General features: G+C 40.6%; 1 protein-coding gene across 2 annotated transcripts in view; it reads right to left on the reverse strand.

Moving 5' to 3' along the window:
• Positions 1–19971, reverse strand: part of MTR (5-methyltetrahydrofolate-homocysteine methyltransferase) — a 152101-nt gene that overhangs the window by 103906 nt on the left and 28224 nt on the right. For both annotated transcript variants that reach the window (XM_062210681.1, XM_062210680.1), the window contains exons 9-13: positions 14840–14940; positions 13355–13416; positions 12365–12432; positions 9394–9473; positions 2591–2703 (exon numbers count right to left, since the gene is read on the reverse strand). In XM_062210681.1, coding sequence (XP_062066665.1) covers positions 2591–2703; positions 9394–9473; positions 12365–12432; positions 13355–13416; positions 14840–14940 — 424 coding nt within the window. The remainder of the gene's footprint in view (positions 1–2590; positions 2704–9393; positions 9474–12364; positions 12433–13354; positions 13417–14839; positions 14941–19971) is intronic.

A 19971-nucleotide genomic window follows, 5' to 3' on the forward strand; every position in this document is an offset into this window, starting at 1 on the left:
TCTGAAGTAACTGGAAATCAAGGCAGGTTTCTGTATTGCCTACCCTGGACAACGCTTGGCAAATATACACATTTAATAATACTGATGGAAATAGTCAAGAGTTTTTTATAAAATTCTTGCTGTACATTTCACAGCGAAATAAAGTAAGCCAAGTATAAATCAATCATAGATGCTGATGTTATCCTGATTTATTGGCCAAAAAAAATCAAATAGAAATTTCTAGCCGTCATTGTGACACAACAGGCATGAAACTCTCTGGCCTATGCCACAAGGAAAAATCATTCATAGTGAGCCAAGGTTGCATGGAGAAAAGACCACAATTATATTCAGCAAGTCAAGAAATTCTTCAGTGTCAGTTTAACTCACAAATCTCTGTTCTGGAAGGATTTCATCTAATTGGGGACACACAATATATATATAGTCCTATAAAATACTACAGGGCTCTGCCATACAATATGTAGATCAAATGCCAAGATTATTTCAACATTCAGAAAAGGAAAAGGATTCTATAAACCAAATATGGAGAAAGCTAACTAAGAGGGAGAGTCTTCAGCTGCCAAATGGGAGATGGTTTAAAGGAGGCAAATAGATACACAGTAACAGAGGTACCTGGCCTATATATATATATTTTTTAAGATTTATTTATTTATTTGAAAGGCAGAGTTAGAGAAAGCGACAAGGAGAGACAGACAGAAATAGAGAAATATCTTACATCCACTAGTTCACTGCCCAAATGTCAGCACTGCTGTGGCTGTGCCAGGCAGAAGCTTGCAGCTAGGAGCTTCATCCTTGTCTCCCACATGGGTACACAGGCCCAGGGACTAGGGTCATCTTCTGTTGCTTTCCCAGGCACATTAGCAAGAAGCTGGATCTGAAGTGGAGCAGCTGGGACTCAAACTGGTACCCATATGGGATACCAACACTGCAGGCAGTGGTTTAATCTACTGAGTCACAACACAGGCCCCCAAAGTCTGTCTATTTAGTAAGAGTCACAGAATAACAATCTGATAGTCCAACCTTGTCAAACAGGCTCAAGAGATGCAGTGTTTTGTTTACAGGTGAACCAACTAAGCAAGAGGATAAAACTAGAACTACGTTCAGGTCAGCACTCTCTTCATGAAACTACAGAGCACTGAGGGATCATTAAGTCATGGAAAACATTGCACAAAGCCTTCTGAGGGACTGTTTCCTTCTACTGTTTCCACTAAGCAGAGAGAGCAAGCTAGTTAAGGACATGAGATTGGCAGACTTAGGTTCTATCATTTCCTTGCCATCAAACAACAGACAATTAATCTCACCTCCCAAGCCTCTGTTCCACTTCAGTAAAATGGGGATAACAATAGTACCCAACTCATGAGGCTGTCAAGACTGAGTAATGAAATAAACACAGTAGCACAGTGAATGGTATATGGAAAAACCCAATCATATGACAGGTATTACTACTTCCACCATTATTTCCTTCTTCCTAAAACATTCTATTCTCAATGTCAAATCCAACAAATCTGAGAGCTAAAAGGAACACCACAGAATAGGCATAGAAATCAAAACATAAATATAAATATTGCCAACTGAAAAACACAACTACAAAGGGCTATAGCACTTTAGAAGGGAATAAACATGAGCAAAGGCATGGAGGCAGAGGCAAGTTTCCTAGAATGTTTAGGTAACAAGTCAGGAGGGAAGGTAGTTTAGTGCATAAATGGAGAGGACAGAATGACAGCCTAAGGAGACTCAATTTTATCCTATACCCAGAAAAAAAAGGAGATAAGAAGGCCCCTGTAATGTGTTGGCAGAGGAAGTTAGAAGGCAGACAGCCCTTCAGGCATGCCATGAAATAATAACTAACAGGTCCATAAAGGGTGATAAATGAGTCCTTCCCTTGTGATAAAAACTCAATCTGATACTGGTTTCTAGATCTATTTCCTAAAAACTGCAAAACCTTAAAGCGAGAAAAAGCTGGGCAATTAAATTGACCATCATTAAAACTGAGACTAAAGGACTTCATTTTTAATACTTGCAGAAGAAAATCTACCCAGACATCTTCAGTAGGCTTTGTGTTGATTGATTTATGCTGACCAAGTTTATTTATGCTGACCATGGCCACAAGTATCACATAAACTTTGCAAGGCAAAAGCCTATCACTTTCATCTGTTTATTTTAGTTTTCAGCTAACAAAACAGTAATACCTTCATCAATCAGCATTTGATGTGGTCATGAAGAACTGAACAGGAATTTTCTTGGCTTTCACTTTCCCCAGAAAGATTTGTGAGAAGCCAAAATGAAACATTTTCAAATTTTTTAACTTATTTCACAATTAATAGAAATAGCTAGAACCTGAATTCTCCACCATCTCATCCCATTTCGTGCCCCAAATGCAGTACATTTTGACAAATATTAATGATAGCAGCTTTGATTTGTTTGAAGCCTCATCCTCCCACCAGCCCAGGCAGCTGCAAACACACATTACCATCACCGCACACTTCCCAACAGCTCTACTAATAACACTAGCAAAGTCAAAAAACTGTTGCGTTTACATGCTGTCTAGGCAAAGACATGGCAGATGCCTCAGGGGTCTTAAGAAGATGCTCACTTCATAGTTTCCTGCCATGATGAGTTTAGCAAACTTCCTTGATCCTGCAACGTTACAGCGCTCTCCAATGTTAACAAAGTTGGTGTACGGTCCAATCCTGAAGGGCTCTAGACCTTAAAAGGAGAAGCATTTTGAAAATTTTCTGAAAATGCATATGGATGACATGAGACAAATATAAATGTTTTCACAAGAAATAAATTACTTGCAATCGCACAACTGAGTACATAAGTGATCCAATGTAGAAAAAGGACCACAGTGTTCTCCAAATTCAAAAGACTACTTGTTGCAGCTACATTTACAACTAGAACTCTCCAAAGAAGAAATATTTCAGGGTTTTGTGTTGCAAATATCCCTAAAGGGCCAAATTATACCATCTCTGAAAAAGTAGGAAAAATCATTACTTTCTCCCTTAATTAAACCATTAAGTACCTGGTAAATGCCACTCTTAGGATCATTGGTTACTATCCTCACTCTGTCTTTTATGACCTTGTCTAAATATGATCAGAGTCGGCAAACTTGGAAGGCTTCCATAGCCTTGGCAACTCATAACGAGAGCCTAGGGTGGTTACTGGCGCCATAAACTAGAGTGTCAATTTGTTGGGTCAACAACAAGAGCCACTGTGCACTTGCTCCTCATGTTGGATCTCTGTCCTTAATGTGCTGTACATTGTGATTTAATGCTATAACTAGTACTCAAACAGTATGTTTCACTTTATGTTTCTATGTGAGTGCAAACTGTTGAAATCTTTATACTAAATTGATCTTCTGTATATAAAGAGAATTGAAAATGAATCTTGATGTGAATGGAAGGGGAGAGGGAGTGGGAGAGGGGAGGGTTGTGGGTGGGAGGGAAGTTATGGGAGGGGGAAGCCATTGTAATCCATAAGCTGTACACTGGAAATTTATATTCATTAAATAAAAGTTAAAAAAAAAATTAAACCATTAAGTCTGAAGTTTTTACTCTGTGAATGTTTCAGTGACATTACTTCAGTTCCCGTAAGCAGCACAGTTGTTGCTCAATGTACGTCCTATATAAAGGATGATGGGAGACAATAGGTTAACCAAGTGTCTAGGGCAAAAGCCACGAAGAAAGTTGGAATCACAAGACTGCTCCACAGATGTCCCTGCAAACATTAGCTTGAGGCTAGATGGAGCAAGCTTTCTTTCTTTCTTTCTTTTTTTTTTTTTTTTTTTTTTGGACAGGCAGAGTGGATAGTGAGAGAGAGAGAGACAGAGAGAAAGGTCTTCCTTTTTGCCGTTGGTTCACCCTCCAATGGCCGCTGCGGCCGGCGCATCGTGCTGACCCAAAGCCAGGAGCCAGGTGCTTCTCCTGGTCTCCCATGCAGGTGCAGGGCCCAGGGACTTATGCCATCCTCTGCTGCACTCTGAGGCCATAGCAGAGAGCTGGCCTGGAAGAGGGGCAACCAGGATAGACTCCGGTGCCCCGACCGGGACTAGAACCTGGTGTGCCGGCTCCGCAAGGCGGAGGATTAGCCTGTTAAGCCACGGCGCCAGCCAGCAAGCTTTCTTAATCCTACTAACATTGAGTTTAGAGCTTTACTTTATCTCCTTGACCCAAAGGCCAAAAACTCACAAGCAAGGTTGAATCCAGTTACGAGGAAGGGCCAAGGTTGAGTCCTGAGACAGCAGTCACAGTGGCAGATCCACCACCAACAAGCTAACTCTAGGCAAGCCACCTGAGCTTTTGGTACCTGCTTATTTATTTTATCAAGAAGTAATAACATCCGGCCGGCACCATAGCTTAACAGGCTAATCCCCCGCCTTGCGGCGCCCGCACACCGGGTTCTAGTCCCGGTTGGGGCACTGGATTCTATCCCAGTTGCCCCTCTTCCAGTCCAGCTCTCTGCTGTGGTCCAGGAATGCAGTGGAGGATGGCCCAAGTCCTTGGGCCCTACACCCGCATGGGAGACCAGAAGCACCTGGCTCCTGGCTTCGGATCAGCACGATGCGCGCGCCGGCCGCAGTGGCCATTAGAGGGTGAACCAACAGCAAAAAAGAAGACCTTTCTCTCTGTCTCTCTCTCTCACTATCCACTCTGCCTGTCAAAAAAAAAAAAAAAATTAAAAAAAAAAGAAGTAATAACATCTATCATGATACAGGCTAATTTAAGGACAAATATCAGATAATACATTAGGAGACATTTTATACTGATGCCAAAAGCAACATATGTGTAAAGAACAAGTACAGAAAGGGCTCTCAACTGTTCTGCTATTCACGTACTTAAGTATTAAGAGACACACAGTCTCTTGGATAGTTATAGGCAGGTTCTGGAGACAGAGGGTCTTGGGTTCAAATCATTTACCTGACTAAACCTGGGGCAATTCCTACACAGCCCCTGAGCTTACAAAATAAGAGATTGTAAGGCATCTACCTTATAACATAATTTTAAATGTGAAACTGGATAACACTAATAAGCATAAAATTAACACCAGCATCACAGCAGTCATTATTAATTAAAAAAAAAGAATAGCTTGAGTACTTTACCAAAGCATTGGTTGAGGAAGTAAGAGGTAAGAGGGAGAGAAAAATAATGAATATAAGTTCAATAATTTTAAAACTATTCCAGGCTATTTGTTACCTGAGAAGACTGCCAATTCCCACAGTGTTAGCTTATGATTTCCCTCCCCTCTGGAAATGAACATCATAGCATCAGCCTCACAGGTTAGTCTCGGGCTATCCATGACCCCAAGACTGACCCTGAGGCTTATAGGACAGGCAAACAGGGATGCCAACATTTAAATGCTGAGAAGTCCTCTTGTGACCTCATTGCATCTTGCAAAGAGCGCTTATGATCTACAATGAATGTGAAGTCTCGGATAAAAAACTACATTTCTCTCAAGTTTGCAATGTATAAAAGAGCAATTTTAAAAATTGTGCTTGATGTCTTTTTTTTTAATAAAGATTTATTTATTTATTTGAGAGGTAGAGTTACAGACAGTGAGAGGGAGAGACAGAGAGAGAAGTCTTCCTTCCGTTGGTTCACTCCCCAGATGGCCACAATGGCCAGAGCTGCGCCGATCCAAAGCTAGGAGCCAGGTGCTTCTTCCTGGTCTCCCTCGTGGGTGCAGGGGCCCAAGGACTTGGGCCATCTTCTACCGCTTTCCCAGGCCATAGCAGAGAGCTGGATTGGAAAAGGGGCAGCCGGGACTAGAACCGGCACCCATATGGGATGGCGGCGCTGCAGGCAGAGGATTAACCTACAGCGTCACAGCACCAGCCCCTTGATCTCTTCTTTTAAAAATTTAATTGAAGGTGACTGTTAGAGGAATTTAGAAATAGTGCATGATATTCACATTGGAAAAAAAGGATTATTTTATTCTTACATATAAATTATTTCTTTAAAAATATATGTAGGGGCCAGTGCTGTGGCATGGTGGGTAAAGCTGCCGCCTACAGTGCCTGCATCCCATATGGGTGCCAGTCTAGGTCCCGGCTGCTCCATTTTTTTTTAAACTTTTATTTAATAAATATAAATTTCCAAAGTACAACTTGTGGATTATAGTGGTTTTTCCCCCCATAACCACCCTCCCACCCACAAACCATCCCATCTCCTACTCCTTCTCCCATCCCATTCTTCATCAAAATTCATTTTCCATTATCTTTATATATAGATCAACTTAGTGTATACTAAGTAAAGATTTCAACAGTTTGCACTCACATAGATATACAAAGTATAAAGTACTGTTTTAATATTAGTTTTACCATTAATTCGCATAGTACAACACATAAAGGACAGAGATCCTATATGGGGAGCAAGTGCACAGTGACTCCTGTTGTTGATTTAACAATTGACACTCGTATTTATGATGTCAGTATCCACTTGAGGCTCTATCATGAGCTGCCAAGGCTATGGAAGCCTCTTGAGTTCACAAACTCCGAACTTATTTAGACAAGGCCATAATCAAAGTGGAAGTTCTCTCCTCCCTTCAGAGAAAGGTACCTCCTTCTTTGATGGCCCATTCTTTCCACTGGGATCTCACTCACAGAGATCTTTCATTTAGGTCATTTATTTTGCCACAGTGTCTTAGCTTCCCATGCCTGAAATTCTCTCATGGGCTTTTTAGCCAGATCTGAATGCCTTAAGGGCTGACTCTGAGGCCAGAGTGCTGTTTAGGGCATTTGCCATTCTATGAGTCTGCTGTGTATCCCACTTCCCATGTTGGATTATTCTCTCCTTTTTAATTCTATCAGTTAGTATTAGCAGACACTATTCATGTTTATGTGACCTCTTTGACACTTAATCCTATCTTTCTGATCAATTATGAACTTAAACTGGTAACTTTAGCTAGTAAGATGGCATTGCTACATGCCATCTTAATGGGATTTGGAATCTCCTGGCACATTTCTAGCTCTACCATGAGGGGTAAGTCTGAGTGAGCATGTGCCATACTGTACATCTCCTCTCTTTCTTATTCCCACTCTTATTTTTAGCAGGGATCACTTTTCAGCTAAATAAGAATAACTGTGTGTTAATTAAAGAGTTCAACCAATGGTATTAAGTAGAACAAGAAAATACTAAAAAGAATAAAATAGTAAGCTGTTCCTTGACAGTCAGGACAAGGGCTGATCAAGTCATTGTTTCTCATAGTGTCAGTTTCACTTCTACAGGTTTCCTTTTAGGTGCTCAGTTAGTTGTCAGATATCAGGGAGAACATATGATATTTGTCCCTTTGGGGACTGGCTTATTTCACTCATCATTATGTTTTTCAGATTCCTCCATTTTGTTGCAAATGACCAGATTTCATTTTTTTTACTGCTGTATAGTATTCTATAGAGTACATATCCCATAATTTCTTTCTCCAGTCTTCTGTTGATGGGCATTTAGGTTGATTCCATGTCTTAACTATTGTGAATTGAGTTGCAATACACATTGTGGTGCAGACAGCTCTTTTATTTGCTGATTTAATTTCCTTTGGGTAAATTCCAAGGAGTAAAATGGCTGGGTCATGTGGTAGGGCTATATTCAGGTTTCTGAGGAATCTCCAAACTGTCTTCCACAGTGGCTTTACCAGTATGGTTGTTCCACTTCTAATCCAGCTCTCCGCTGTGGCCTGGGAGGGCACTGGAGGATGGCCCAAGTCCTTGGGCCCCTGCGCCCACATGGGGGACCTAGAAGAAGCTCCTGGCTCCTGGCTTCAGATCAGCACAGCCATGGCCATTGCAGCCATTTGGGGAGTGAACCAACAGACAAAAGATATCTCTCAGTCACTGTTTCTCCCTTACTTACTCTGCCTTTCAAATAAATAAATCTTTTTTTAAAAAGTGGGGGGAGGTAGACTGAAGAAGTATGTAGATTACCTCAATTTCATACTTCCTCATTGGGATTAACTGTATACAGTTATGTTCTGAGTGACAAAAGTTGATGTTACTTTTACTGTTAATTGTATTTCATTTTATTTTTCTTACACTAACATAAGAAACAGGGGCTGGTGTTATAGTGTAGTGGTTAAGGCTGCTACCTGCATCCCATAAGGACACCAACTTGTGTCCTAGCTGCTCCACTTCCAACCTAGCTCCCAACTAATGGCCTGGGAAAAGAATCGGAAGATGGCCGAGGTGTCTGGGCCCTGACCACCTTCATGGGAGACCCATATGATGCTCCTGGCTCCCGGCTTCAGTGTACATATCTGGGGAGTGAACCAGTAGATGGAAGATCTCTCTCCATCTTTCTCTCTCTCTCTCCCTCTCTCTAACTCTGACTTTCAATTCAAATAAGTAAATTTCAAAAAAAAAAAAAACATAAGAAACAATATTTCCATTTTACAGAGGTATTAAATTCTATACAAATTCTATTCTACTAGAGATATGCTATTTCCCATGTGTATTATTTGTAGATTCTCTGAAAAAAAAAGCATACATTTTTGGCTTAAAGTTCCTATCTAACATTTTAAGAAAATATTGAGGCAAGAATATGAAATTTTAAAGTTTTTTTCCTAACAGTTGGAATGACTTGTTTTACAAATCTTTCTTATTTGACTATCAAAACTCATGCTGAGAATCAAACAGAAAGTAAATACACAACTCTTTGTAAAGTCCTAAATACACAGCAAATCTTAAGATTACAACAGTAGTATTTTGTGGGCAAATGAAATTTGCTTATATGCTGCTGCCATCACCAAACAGTAGACCTTGGTAGTTTGGAATTTTCCATAGCTAATACCATTCTGCCAATTAAAATTGTAAAACATAGCACAATAGTTACAGGGCCAATAAAGATCTCACTATAACCTGGGCAAATCACCTGGACAAATCACCTGGGCCTTCATTCACTCACTTTTACCCCAAAGTTGACATCTACCCACCACAACCCCTATTACAACAAATGGTTCATTATAATTTACACAACTGCCAAGATAAATATGTAATCTTCTTTGACCTAATAAATAAATTGCTTGGCAGAAACATCACTATACCTTAGACTAAACATAGTAAATATGCTCTATAACTAGTCTCTCTTATGATTTGATTATTGTTCATAGTCCTTGTTTGTACTCTTGTGGAACAGTGGTCTTTCTACTTTCTACCTGCTGAACATTATGGTTAGTGGACCATTAGGCCTGTGATTATAAAGTAAAGTGAAAGCATGTTATCACAAAAATTAAAGGAAAAAAAAAAAGAAAGGAAGGAAGGGAGATTGAGAGAACGGGGGAAAAGGGAATTATAGTTATCTTCTTAGAATTGTATCTATGAAATACATGAAATCTGTCCCCTTTATAATAATAAGAATTGTTTTTAAAAGAAGTACTTTCTCAAACTATAAACACTATATCTTCATGACGTACCAGAGAGTAACATGTATCCTTCAAAAACAGTGGCAGGTGGAATTCTAGGCTTACAATGTTTCACAGCTTCAGCAATTTCCCTGAGTCGGAAAAAAGAAAGAAAGAAACATTATATCCATTAATTCAGAATAAAATTAATTTAAACTAATTACAGCTATGAAATTAAGACTAATGAACAATAAACATAACTAAGCAACTAATTATATACTTACTTCCAAATGTACAGCCACAGTTTGCCTTTTTCTCAACAATGCAGAAAATTAATCAACTTTTATATGCCTGCCCAGTTGGCTGTGCACTAGCTGTGTTGTTTCTCTCCCAAAGATGTGAACCTGACGTTGACAGTTTTTGCAAATGCAAACAGCAACCTTCATATCTTTTCCCCAAATACACAGATGTTCATCGAATTCACACCTAAAACATGCCCTTGCTTTCAACTCAATGCTTTAACAGAAAAAAGGCTTCAGCTTTGAAGAGGAGCAGCAGACAAGAGCAGGGGGGCTGGGAATGGAGGGAATTAGGTCCTGTGGATCTGTTTTAACTAATGCACGTGCATTGTAGACAGGGAACACAGTAATAAGGCACTAACACTCCAAAATAATTACTTCTAAAATCTTATAATGAATCACGTCTTTGCTCAATCAGGAAAAATCCGACTGTTCTACAAAATTTATCAGAATGAGTAAGAACTGCTTACTCTAGTGTCACCCATAATTAGTATGTGGGTATCTAAGTAAAAGCACCAAATAAATACAAATAGATAAAGATGCCACACAAATACACACAAAGGTGTTTAAAACAACTCTTCTTCTGAAAGAGAAAATAATCTTCAAAACAGTAAGAATCTGTGATCTAAAGATCAGCTATATTCAACTACTAATAGCTTTGACATACTATTTAAAAGATTTTATTTATTTATTTGAAAGGTAGAGTTAGAGGGAGAGAGGTGGGAAGAGAGGGAGAGAGAGAGGAAGAGAGAGAGAGATAATCTTCCATTCGCCGGCTCACTTTGGAAATGGCCACAATAGCCAGGATTGGGACAGGCCAAAGCCAGGAGCTTCTTCCAGGTCTCCCACACAAGCGTAGGGGCCCAGGAATTTGGGCCATGTTCTGCTACCCTCCCAAGAGCATTAGCAGGGAACTAGATAGGAAGTAGAGCAGCCAGGACTATTCAGCACCCATATGGCATGCCGGCACTACAGATGGTGGCTTAACCACTGAGCCACAGTGCCAGCTCCTTAACAGATATGTTTTAAAAATTTGATTTAATAAGATAGATACCACAGAAATCCAAAAAAAGTACTGAAATTTAGATATGTGCATGAAAGCAGACTTGGAATATTGAGAAGCTTGCCTCAAAATATGATCATCAATCACTCTAGGGGAAAAGAAAAATAGTCCTAAATTATGTTCTATTCCATCGAAATTCAATCCTCCCATTAGCCAGAAAAGTATGAGTTAAATACATTCCAGGTCATGCTCTGTTTCACTCCCCTTCTTCATACACTCACTTTAAAAGGTGAATTAAGCAATGACTGTGCACCAAGCAAAGATACTTTTCCTGACCTCAAGACACTTGTTTTGGGCAGCGCCGCAGCTCACTAGGCTAATCCTCTGCCTGCGGCGCCGGCACCCCGGGTTCTAGTCCCAGTTGGGGTGCCAGTTCTGTCCTGGTTGCTCCTCTTCCAGTCCAGCTCTCTGCTGTGGCCCGGGAAGGCAGTGGAGGATGGCCCAAATGCTTGGGCCCTACACCCGCATGGGAGACCAGGAGGAAGCCCCTGGCTCCTGGCTTCGGATCAGCGCAGCACACCAGCCACAGCAGCCATTTGGGGAGTAAACCAACGGAAAAAGGAAGACCTTTCTCTCTGTCTCGCTCTCTCTCACTGTCTAACTCTGCCTATCAAAAAAAAAAAAAAAAAAAAAGACACTTGTCTTTTCTTTCCATGAAAGAATCTAATGGAAACATGCATTTACCCACAAAAAATAGGAGCTGTCCTCTTTCAGCACTCAAATATTATTCAGGTATTTCAAAGTAGAATATTATGATTTATAGAATTTCTCTTATATTCAAGGAAGAAAAGCTGCAAATAAAATAAGAATAGCAAAACATTGAAAATTATGGCAATATTAAAAATAGGCACATGGAGGTTTGTTTAATTATTTATCTATTTTTTGGAGGAATTTTTCATAATAAAGAGATCTATTCAATCTATTCATTTGTAAGGACAGCCATAACAATGCACTACAGATAGCGAGGGTGACTGAAACAACAGAAATTGTCTCACAATTTGGGGGACAAAAGTCCACGGTCAAATTGGCAGGGTGTGTCTTTTTTTTTTTTTTTTTTTTTTTTTGGTTTTATTTATTTATTTGAGAGGTAGAGTTACAGAGTGAGAGGGAGAGACAGAGAGAATGGTCTTCCTTCCGTTGGTTCACTCCCCAGATGGCCACAACGGCTGGAGCTGCGCTGATCCAAAGCTGGGAGTCAGGTAATTCTTCCTGGTCTCCCATGCAGGTGCAGGGGCCCAAGAACTTGGGCCATCTTCTACTGCTTTCCCAGGCCATAGCAGAGAGTTGGATTGGAAGAGGGGTAGCCGGGACTAGAACCGGCACCCATATGGGATGCTGGCTCCACAGGCAGAGGATTAACCTACTGTGTCACAGAGCTGGCCAGGGTCTGTCTTTTAAAAGGCCTTTTCCCCTGGCCTGCTTTCTCCCAGTGTCTTTATAAGGTCTTCCTCTGTTTATGCATCTGTGTCCTCTTCAGGACTTCAGTCATATTGAACTAGGGTCTACCCATATGATCTCATTTTACCTTAACTACCTCTTGCTCAAATGCCCTGTTCTGAGACATGAGAGGTTAGAACTTCCACAGTCACATTCTGAGATACTAGGAGTTATGACTCCAACATATGAACTCCAGGGGAAAAGAATTCTCCCCATAACAAAAGTATCTAGAGGTGATTATTACCTGATATGAGCTGGTGTTGAACCACAGCATCCACCAACTATATTGACCAAGCCATCCATTGCAAAGTTCTGTATTTAAGAAAAGATAAAAGTTTCAGCAAATTCATCTAAATTCTAAACTAAACACTACCAACTCAGCACAAAAGCCATCTATATTTCCCTAATAAAATTATACTAAAAACACAGCTAAACTTACTTAATTAACTCTAGACATAAAGATTATATTTGCCTTAGATATAAAGGTAAAACCTGAGAATCACTCATAGCTTATGAGATCCTTTATACCAATTAAAATGCAGTGGGAAATATATTTATCTCATGATATTAAAGAATTTTTTACCCATAGATTGAAGTAAATGAATGTGAGCTTCATTACACATTTACATACAACATGAATATTAGCTTTTCAATGTAAATTAGAAACTTTTTAAAGTAAAAATTTCAGTTCCTGCACTATAGCCTCATTCAAGTATTCCAACTACCACATGTGGGAGTGGCTACATATTAGACATCACAGATCTCAAGTTTAACTACAAGCTAGTGAGTAAAGGGCATAATAACTAAGAGGAAGTCAAAGAACTGAGAAGTCAATGTGAGTGAATCAGGCATCAGCAGATGAGCACACTAAGGAGCAGTGATAGTTTCCTTATCTAGGATTCAAAGACGGCAAGTATTTGGAGAAAGGGAGGACAATAAATATGGCAATGGGAAACCTTGGGGGTAGGGGGAGGAAGGCAACCACTTGGGAGGGGTGCAGAGGAAGCAACACCTCAGAAGAGAAGCAAACATTGACTGGTTTGGGGTAGACCCCACTGGGAATTTTCCAATAACCACCAGTGTCAATCAGAGATAGGATGCTAAGAGCCAGTCTCAACTACCTTAATACAGAGTAGCTAAACTTTCTATTAATACATACATACATGAGGGGAAATTCTGCATCTAACTCTAAAATGCTATCACTTAAAAACCCAAGTGAGAGAACATTCCTGACCTTAAGGTGTGCAGCCATAATGGAAGGTGTCTCATCATAGTCACCAAAGGTGTTTGGGAGACCTAAGAAAGAATTTCAACCATTATTAACTACCTTCACAAGTACACATTCTATGTTTAAAGGCTTTAGGTTAAAAGTTAAATTTTATATCAAATTTTATATCAAATGACTACTTAAAAAAACAAATACTCATGACAATACATAGTAAATAGATACCACACCTCCAAAAAAAATCACTCAGAAAAATAAACATTCACCATTTCTTTTTCATTTCAAAGAAAAGATTTACTGTTATATGGCACAGAACGCCCCTACTCCAATGCCTTCCCGCAGTGGAAATCCATTCTTGTTAACAAGAGGTTCTTAGGTAGGGGGCAGTATAGGTATCTTCTGAACTAATGAGCATCTGACATGTAATTGAAAGCAAAGACAACCAATCTCTTTTCAAACTCTCTCAAGTAACAATTTAGTCTCTACCCAGTTTTCTGTTTTATTTATTATCTCCATCTAGTTACCTTATTTCTGGTGGGAAATAAAATTTACTAGGCATTAAAATGTATATATTTGGAGAAAGCAGCATTTACCTAGAAACCTGGCTAACTCAAATTAGCACGTTTAAGTGAATGATTTAAGAAGCGTCTACAAATAGCATCAGAATTTTTATACTCAATAAACTGGAAGTCAGCTTTTCTGCTAACAAAGTAGAGCAGAGAGAAGTAATCCTTCTTCTCTTCTTTGCACTCATCCCTCTGGCCACTTCCACATGACAGGCACTGTCACCAAAGTAACACTGGATTAAATTATGCTCTGGGACCGGCACTGTGGCATAGCCGGTGAGGCCGCCACCTTCGGTGCCGGCATCCCAAACAGCCTTCAGTTCCGGCCCCAGCTGCTCCAATTCCAATCCAGCTGTCTGCTGTGGCCTGGGAAAGCAGTGGAGGCTAGCCCAAGTCCTTGGGTCCCTGCACCCATGTCAGGGACCCAGAGGAGGCTCCTGGCTCCTGGCTTCGGATCGGCACAATTCCGGCCTTTGGGACCATTTGGAGAGTGAACCAGCAGATGGAGGACCTCTTTCTCTCTCTGCCTCTGCCTCTCTGTACTCTGCCTTTCAAATGCATAAATCTTTAAAATAAAATATAGTTCACTTTGAAGAGTTTGTAAGAAATTAAAAATTTCTTAAAAATAATAAATAAACTATGCCCTGGTCAGTTATGTGTCCAGGCCCATTCCCTGAAGGTATGTCCTCCACTATAGCTTCAGACTGAAGCAAACCATTTCTTCAGATTTGAGTGGAAACACTGGTCTATTCCTAAGCACTCTTCTTACGGAAAACTCCTGTTGAGTGCTGACTATATACAAAGAACAGAAAAACTTTAAATCAAAATCTGTTACCCCATCTGTGGAAGTACCTCCCCACGTGTATCTCCCCTAGAAACACAAACTTGTTACCCCATCTGTGTAAGTATCTCCCCTAGAAACACAAACCTGCATTGGGATAACAGATGATATAGGATGTGGTACATTTTCCAATTGTTTCAATAAAAGGTCTCATTTCAGCTGCACCCAGAGCACAATTTAATCCAATGCTGGAAAAACAAAAAGAAGATATTAGAAGCATTATTTTTTAAAGTATCTATGCATATAAAAGTCATGACAGGGCCGGCACCATGGCGCAGTGGGTTAATCCTCCACCTGTGGCGCCAGCATCCCATATGGGCACCGGTTCTAGTCCCAGCTGCTCCTCTTCCAATCCAGCTCTCTGCTGTGGCCTGGGAAAGCAGTGGAAGATGGCCCAAGTGCTTAGGCCCCTGCACCCACAAGGGAGACCAGGAAGGAGCATCTGGCTCCTGGATTCGGATGTGCGCAGATCTGGCCGTTGCAGCCATTTGGGGAATGAACCAATGGAAGAAATACCTTTCTCTCTGTCTCTCCCTCTCACTCTCTGTAACTCTACCTCTCAAATAAATAAATAAAATATTTTAAAAAAAAAGTCATGATAGGCACAAGCACTTAGTCTAGTGGTTAAGATGGCTGCATCCCATATCAGAGTTCCTTGGATCCAAGAGTGGCTCCAGCTTCTGCTGGAGCAGACCCTGGGAGGTAGTGAGGATGGCCCAAGTAATTGTTCCCACCCTCCTAAGGAGAAGACGTCTATTGAGTTCCCCCAGTTTTAACTCCAGCCCAGCACTGGCCACTGTAGTCATTTAGGGAGTGAGCCAATGGATAAAAGGTGTGTGTGTGTGTGTGTGTGTTTTTCAAATAATTTTTTTTTAAATTGAAAGTTATGACACAGAGAACACATCTAATACCAAGCAAATAGGGGCCAGCGCTGTGGCGCAGTGAGTTAACACCCTGGTCTGAAGCGCCAGCACCCATGTGGGCACCTGTTTGAGACCCAGCTGCTCCACTTCCAATCCAGCTCTCTGCTATGGCCTGGCAAAGCAGTAGAAGATGGCCTAAGTCCTTGGGCCCCTGCACCCATGTGGGAGACCCAGAAGAAGCTCCTGGCTCCTGGCTTCGGATCAGCGCAGCTCCAGCCGTTGTGGGCAATTGGGGAGTGAACCATCGGACAGAAGACCTCTCTCTCTCTCTGCCTCTCCTTCTCTCTCTGTGTAACTCTGACTTTCAAATAAATAAATAAATCTTAAAAAAAAAAAAAACTAAATAAAACCAAGCAAATAATACATCTCTTTTTTTTTTTTTTTTTTTTTTTTTTTTTGACAGGCAGAGTGGACAGTGAGAGAGAGAGACAGAGAGAAAGGTCTTCCTTTGCTGTTGGTTTACTCTCCAATGGCCGCCACGGCCGGCGCACTGTGGCCGGCGCACCGTGCTGATCCGAAACCAGGAGCCAGGTGCTTCTCCTGGTCTCCCGTGGGGTGCAGGGCCCAAGCACTTGGGACATCCTCCACTGCACTCCCGGGCCATAGCAGAGAGCTGGCCTGGAAGAGGGGCAACCGGGACAGGATCGGTGCCCCGACCGGGACTAGAACCCGGTGTGCGGGCGCCGCAAGGCGGAGCATTAGCCTGTTGAGCCACGGCACCGGCCCAAATAATACATCTCTTAATTCACGGCAACTTTATTCAGCTAGTCAAAGGTATCTGAGGTACCTGAAACACTGAATATTGTAACCCATGTCTCCAGCTTCAGGTAACTTACAGTTAAAGGACCTTGCCTACTGTCCTGACTCCTTAAAATAAGTTCACAGAATGCTAATGATGTATTGTGGGACAGAAATGCTAGCAGACTACCACAACTAATAAAGATCTGATCTGAAAGGAAAAGGGGAGGAAAAATGAAAACTCTGTAGGTAGAAGGATCATAAAAAGGTAGAAAGAAGCCATCCTGAAAGCCCAGAAAACCAGGACTTGGTACCTGCTCCATACATGCTACCTACATGAGGGCTCCTGAGACTTCCTGGAATTTAGCAATGAACTTAAAGCTCCTGGACTGTGTGTTTATGTCACCATATTTTGCTGCTTTCTTTTCTTATGATTCCTACATGTACTGTGGTATATGAGATTGCATTCCAGAACAGAAAACGGGTAACAATGGAAAAACTCTTAAAATTTTAAAAAGTATAGAGTTTAGCTAATAATACTATAGACCTAGTTTTCACAAAAGCATCACAACTTTTAAGATGTTAACATTAGGGAAAACTAGATGAAGAGTATAGCTGAAGTTTCTGTGTTACCTTTGTAACTTTTATGTAAATCAGTAATTATTTCAACATAAACATTTTATTAATAAACAAAAACCCAACACCCATTCATGATAAAAGCTCTCAACAAACTAGGAATAGAGAGGAATTTCCTTAACTTAATAAAGGGCATCCATAAGGAACTCCAGCTAATAACATTTAATGAGATGAAGATAAAGGCTTTCTCCCTAAGATTAGGAACAATGCAAGGATGGTCATACTCATCTCTTCTTCAACATCGTACTAAAAATCCTAGCTAACACAATGAAAAAGAAGGAAAATAAAAGGTCCACAGATTAAAAAGAATAAAACTGTCTTTGTTCACAAGCAATAGAATCATCTATGCAAAATTTCCCAACTAATTAGTAAAACTCCTGGAGCCAAGGCTGCAAAATACAAGATAAATATATCAAAGGTCTACTGTATTCCTATGTCTAAGAATGAGCAAATAAAATTTCAAATTAAAAACACAAAACGAAGCCGGCGCCGTAGCTTAACAGGCTAATCCTCTGCCTTGCGGCACCGGCACACCGGGTTCTAGTCCCGGCTGGGACGCCGGACTCTATCCCAGTTGCCCCTCTTGCAGGCCAGCTCTCTGCTATGGCCCGGGAAGACAGTGGAGGATGGCCCAAGTCCTTGGGCCCTGCACCTGCATGGGAGACCAGGATAAGCACCTGGCTCCTGGCTTCGGATCAGCACGATGCGCCGGCCGCAGCGGCCATTGGAGAGTGAACCAACGGCAAAGGAAGACCTTTCTCTCTGTCTCTCTCTCTCACTATCCACTCTGCCTGTCAAAAAAAAAAAAAAAAAAACCACACACACAAAACCATTTATACTAGCACCAAAACAAATAAAATACTTGAGCATAAATCTAATGAAGCAAAGGAAATCCAATGGAGAAAAGGCAATCTTCTTTTTCTTCTCTTTTTTTTCAACTTTTAATATATATATTAAATAAATATATATAAATTTCCAAAGTACAACTTGTGGATTATAGCGGTTTTTTCCCCCATAACCACCCTCCCACCCACAAACCACCCCATCTCCCACCCCTCTCCCATCCCATTCTTCATCAAGATTCATTTTCTGTTATCTTGATATACAGAAGATCAACTTAGTATATACTAAGTAAAGATTTCAACAGACTGTACCTACACAGACACACAAAGTATAGAATACTGTTTGAGTAGTAGTTTTACCGTTAATTCTCATAGTACAACACATTAAGAAAAGAGATCCTACATGGGGAGTAGGTGCACAGTGACTCCCGTTGTTGATTTAACAATTGACACTTTTAGTTATAATGTTAGTAATCACTCCAGGCTCATTGTCATGAGCTGCCAAGGCTATGGAAGCCTCTTGAGTTCAAAAACTCTGATCTTATTTAGACAAAGCCATAGTCAAAGTGGAAGTTCTCTCCTCCCTTCAGAGAAAGGTACCTCCTTCTTTGATGGCCCATTCTTTCCACTGGGATCTCACTCACAGAGATCTTTCATTTAGGTTGTTTTTGTTTTGTTTTGTTTTGTTTTGTTTTATTTTGCCACAGTGTCTTGGCTTTCAATGCCTGTGAAACTCTCATGGGCTTTTTAGCCAGATCTGAATGCCTTAAGGGCTGACTCTGAGGCCAGAGTGCTGTTTAGGGCATTTGCCATTCTATGAGTCTGCAGTGTATCCCACTTCCCATGTTGGATTGTTCTCTCCTTTTTGATTCTATCAGTTAGTATTAGCAGACACTAGTCTTGTTTATGTGATCCCTTTGACACTTAATCCTATTTTTCTGATCAATTATGAACTTAAACTGATCACTTTAACAAGTAAGATGACATTGATACATGCCACCTTAATGGGATTGATTTGGAATCCCATGGCACGTTTCTAACTCTACCATTAGCGGTAAGTCCGAGTGAGCATGTGCTGAACTGTACATCTCCCTCTCTTATTCCCACTCTTGTTTTTAGCAGGGATCACTTTTCAGCTAAATAAGAATAACTGTGTGTTAATTAAAGAGTTCAACCAGTGGTATTAAGTAGAACAAGAAAATACTAAAAAGAATAAAATAGTAAGCTGTTCCTTGACAGTCAGGACAAGGGATGATCAAGTCATTGTTTCTCACAGTGTCCATTTCACTTCAACAGGTTTCCTTTTAGGTGCTCAGTTAGTTGTCACATATCAGGAAGAATGTATAATATTTGTCCCTTTGGGACTAGCTTATTTCACTCAGCATTATGTTTTCAGGTTTCTTTCATTTTATTGCAAATGATTGAATTTCTTTTTTTACTGCTGTATAGTATTCTATAGACTACATACCCCATAACTACATAATTTGCAAATATTTTCTCCCATTCTGTCGTTTACCTCTTCACTTTCCTGACTGTTTCTTTTGCAGTATAGAAACTTCTCAATTTGATGTAATCCCAGTTGTTCATTCTGGCTTTGACTGCCTGTGTCTTTTCCAAGAAATCTTTGCCTGTGCCTATATCTTGCAGGGTTTTTCCAATGTTCTCTAATAATTTGATGGTGTCGGGTTGTAGGTTTAGATCTTTAATCCATGTTGGGTGGATTTCTGTGTGAGTTGTAAGGTAAGGGTCTTCCTTCATGCTCCTGCATGTGGAAATCCAGTTTTCCCAGCACCATTTCTTGAATAGACTGTCCTTGCTTCAGGAAGTGGTTTTAGATCCTTGATCAAATGTAAGTTGGCTGAACATGATTGGATTGATTTCTGGTGTTTCTATTCTGTTTCAATGGTCCATCCATCTGTTTCTGTACCAGTACCATGCTGTTTTGATTATAACTGCCCTGTAGAATGTCCTGAAATCTGGTATTGTGATGCCTCTGGCTTTGTTTTTGTTATACAAGATTGTTTTAGCTGTTTGAGGTCTCCTGTGCCTCCATATGAATTTCAGCATCATTTTTTCCAGA

The sequence above is a fragment of the Lepus europaeus genome, chromosome 14 (assembly GCF_033115175.1).
Source record: "Lepus europaeus isolate LE1 chromosome 14, mLepTim1.pri, whole genome shotgun sequence".
Lineage (NCBI taxonomy): Eukaryota > Metazoa > Chordata > Mammalia > Lagomorpha > Leporidae > Lepus > Lepus europaeus.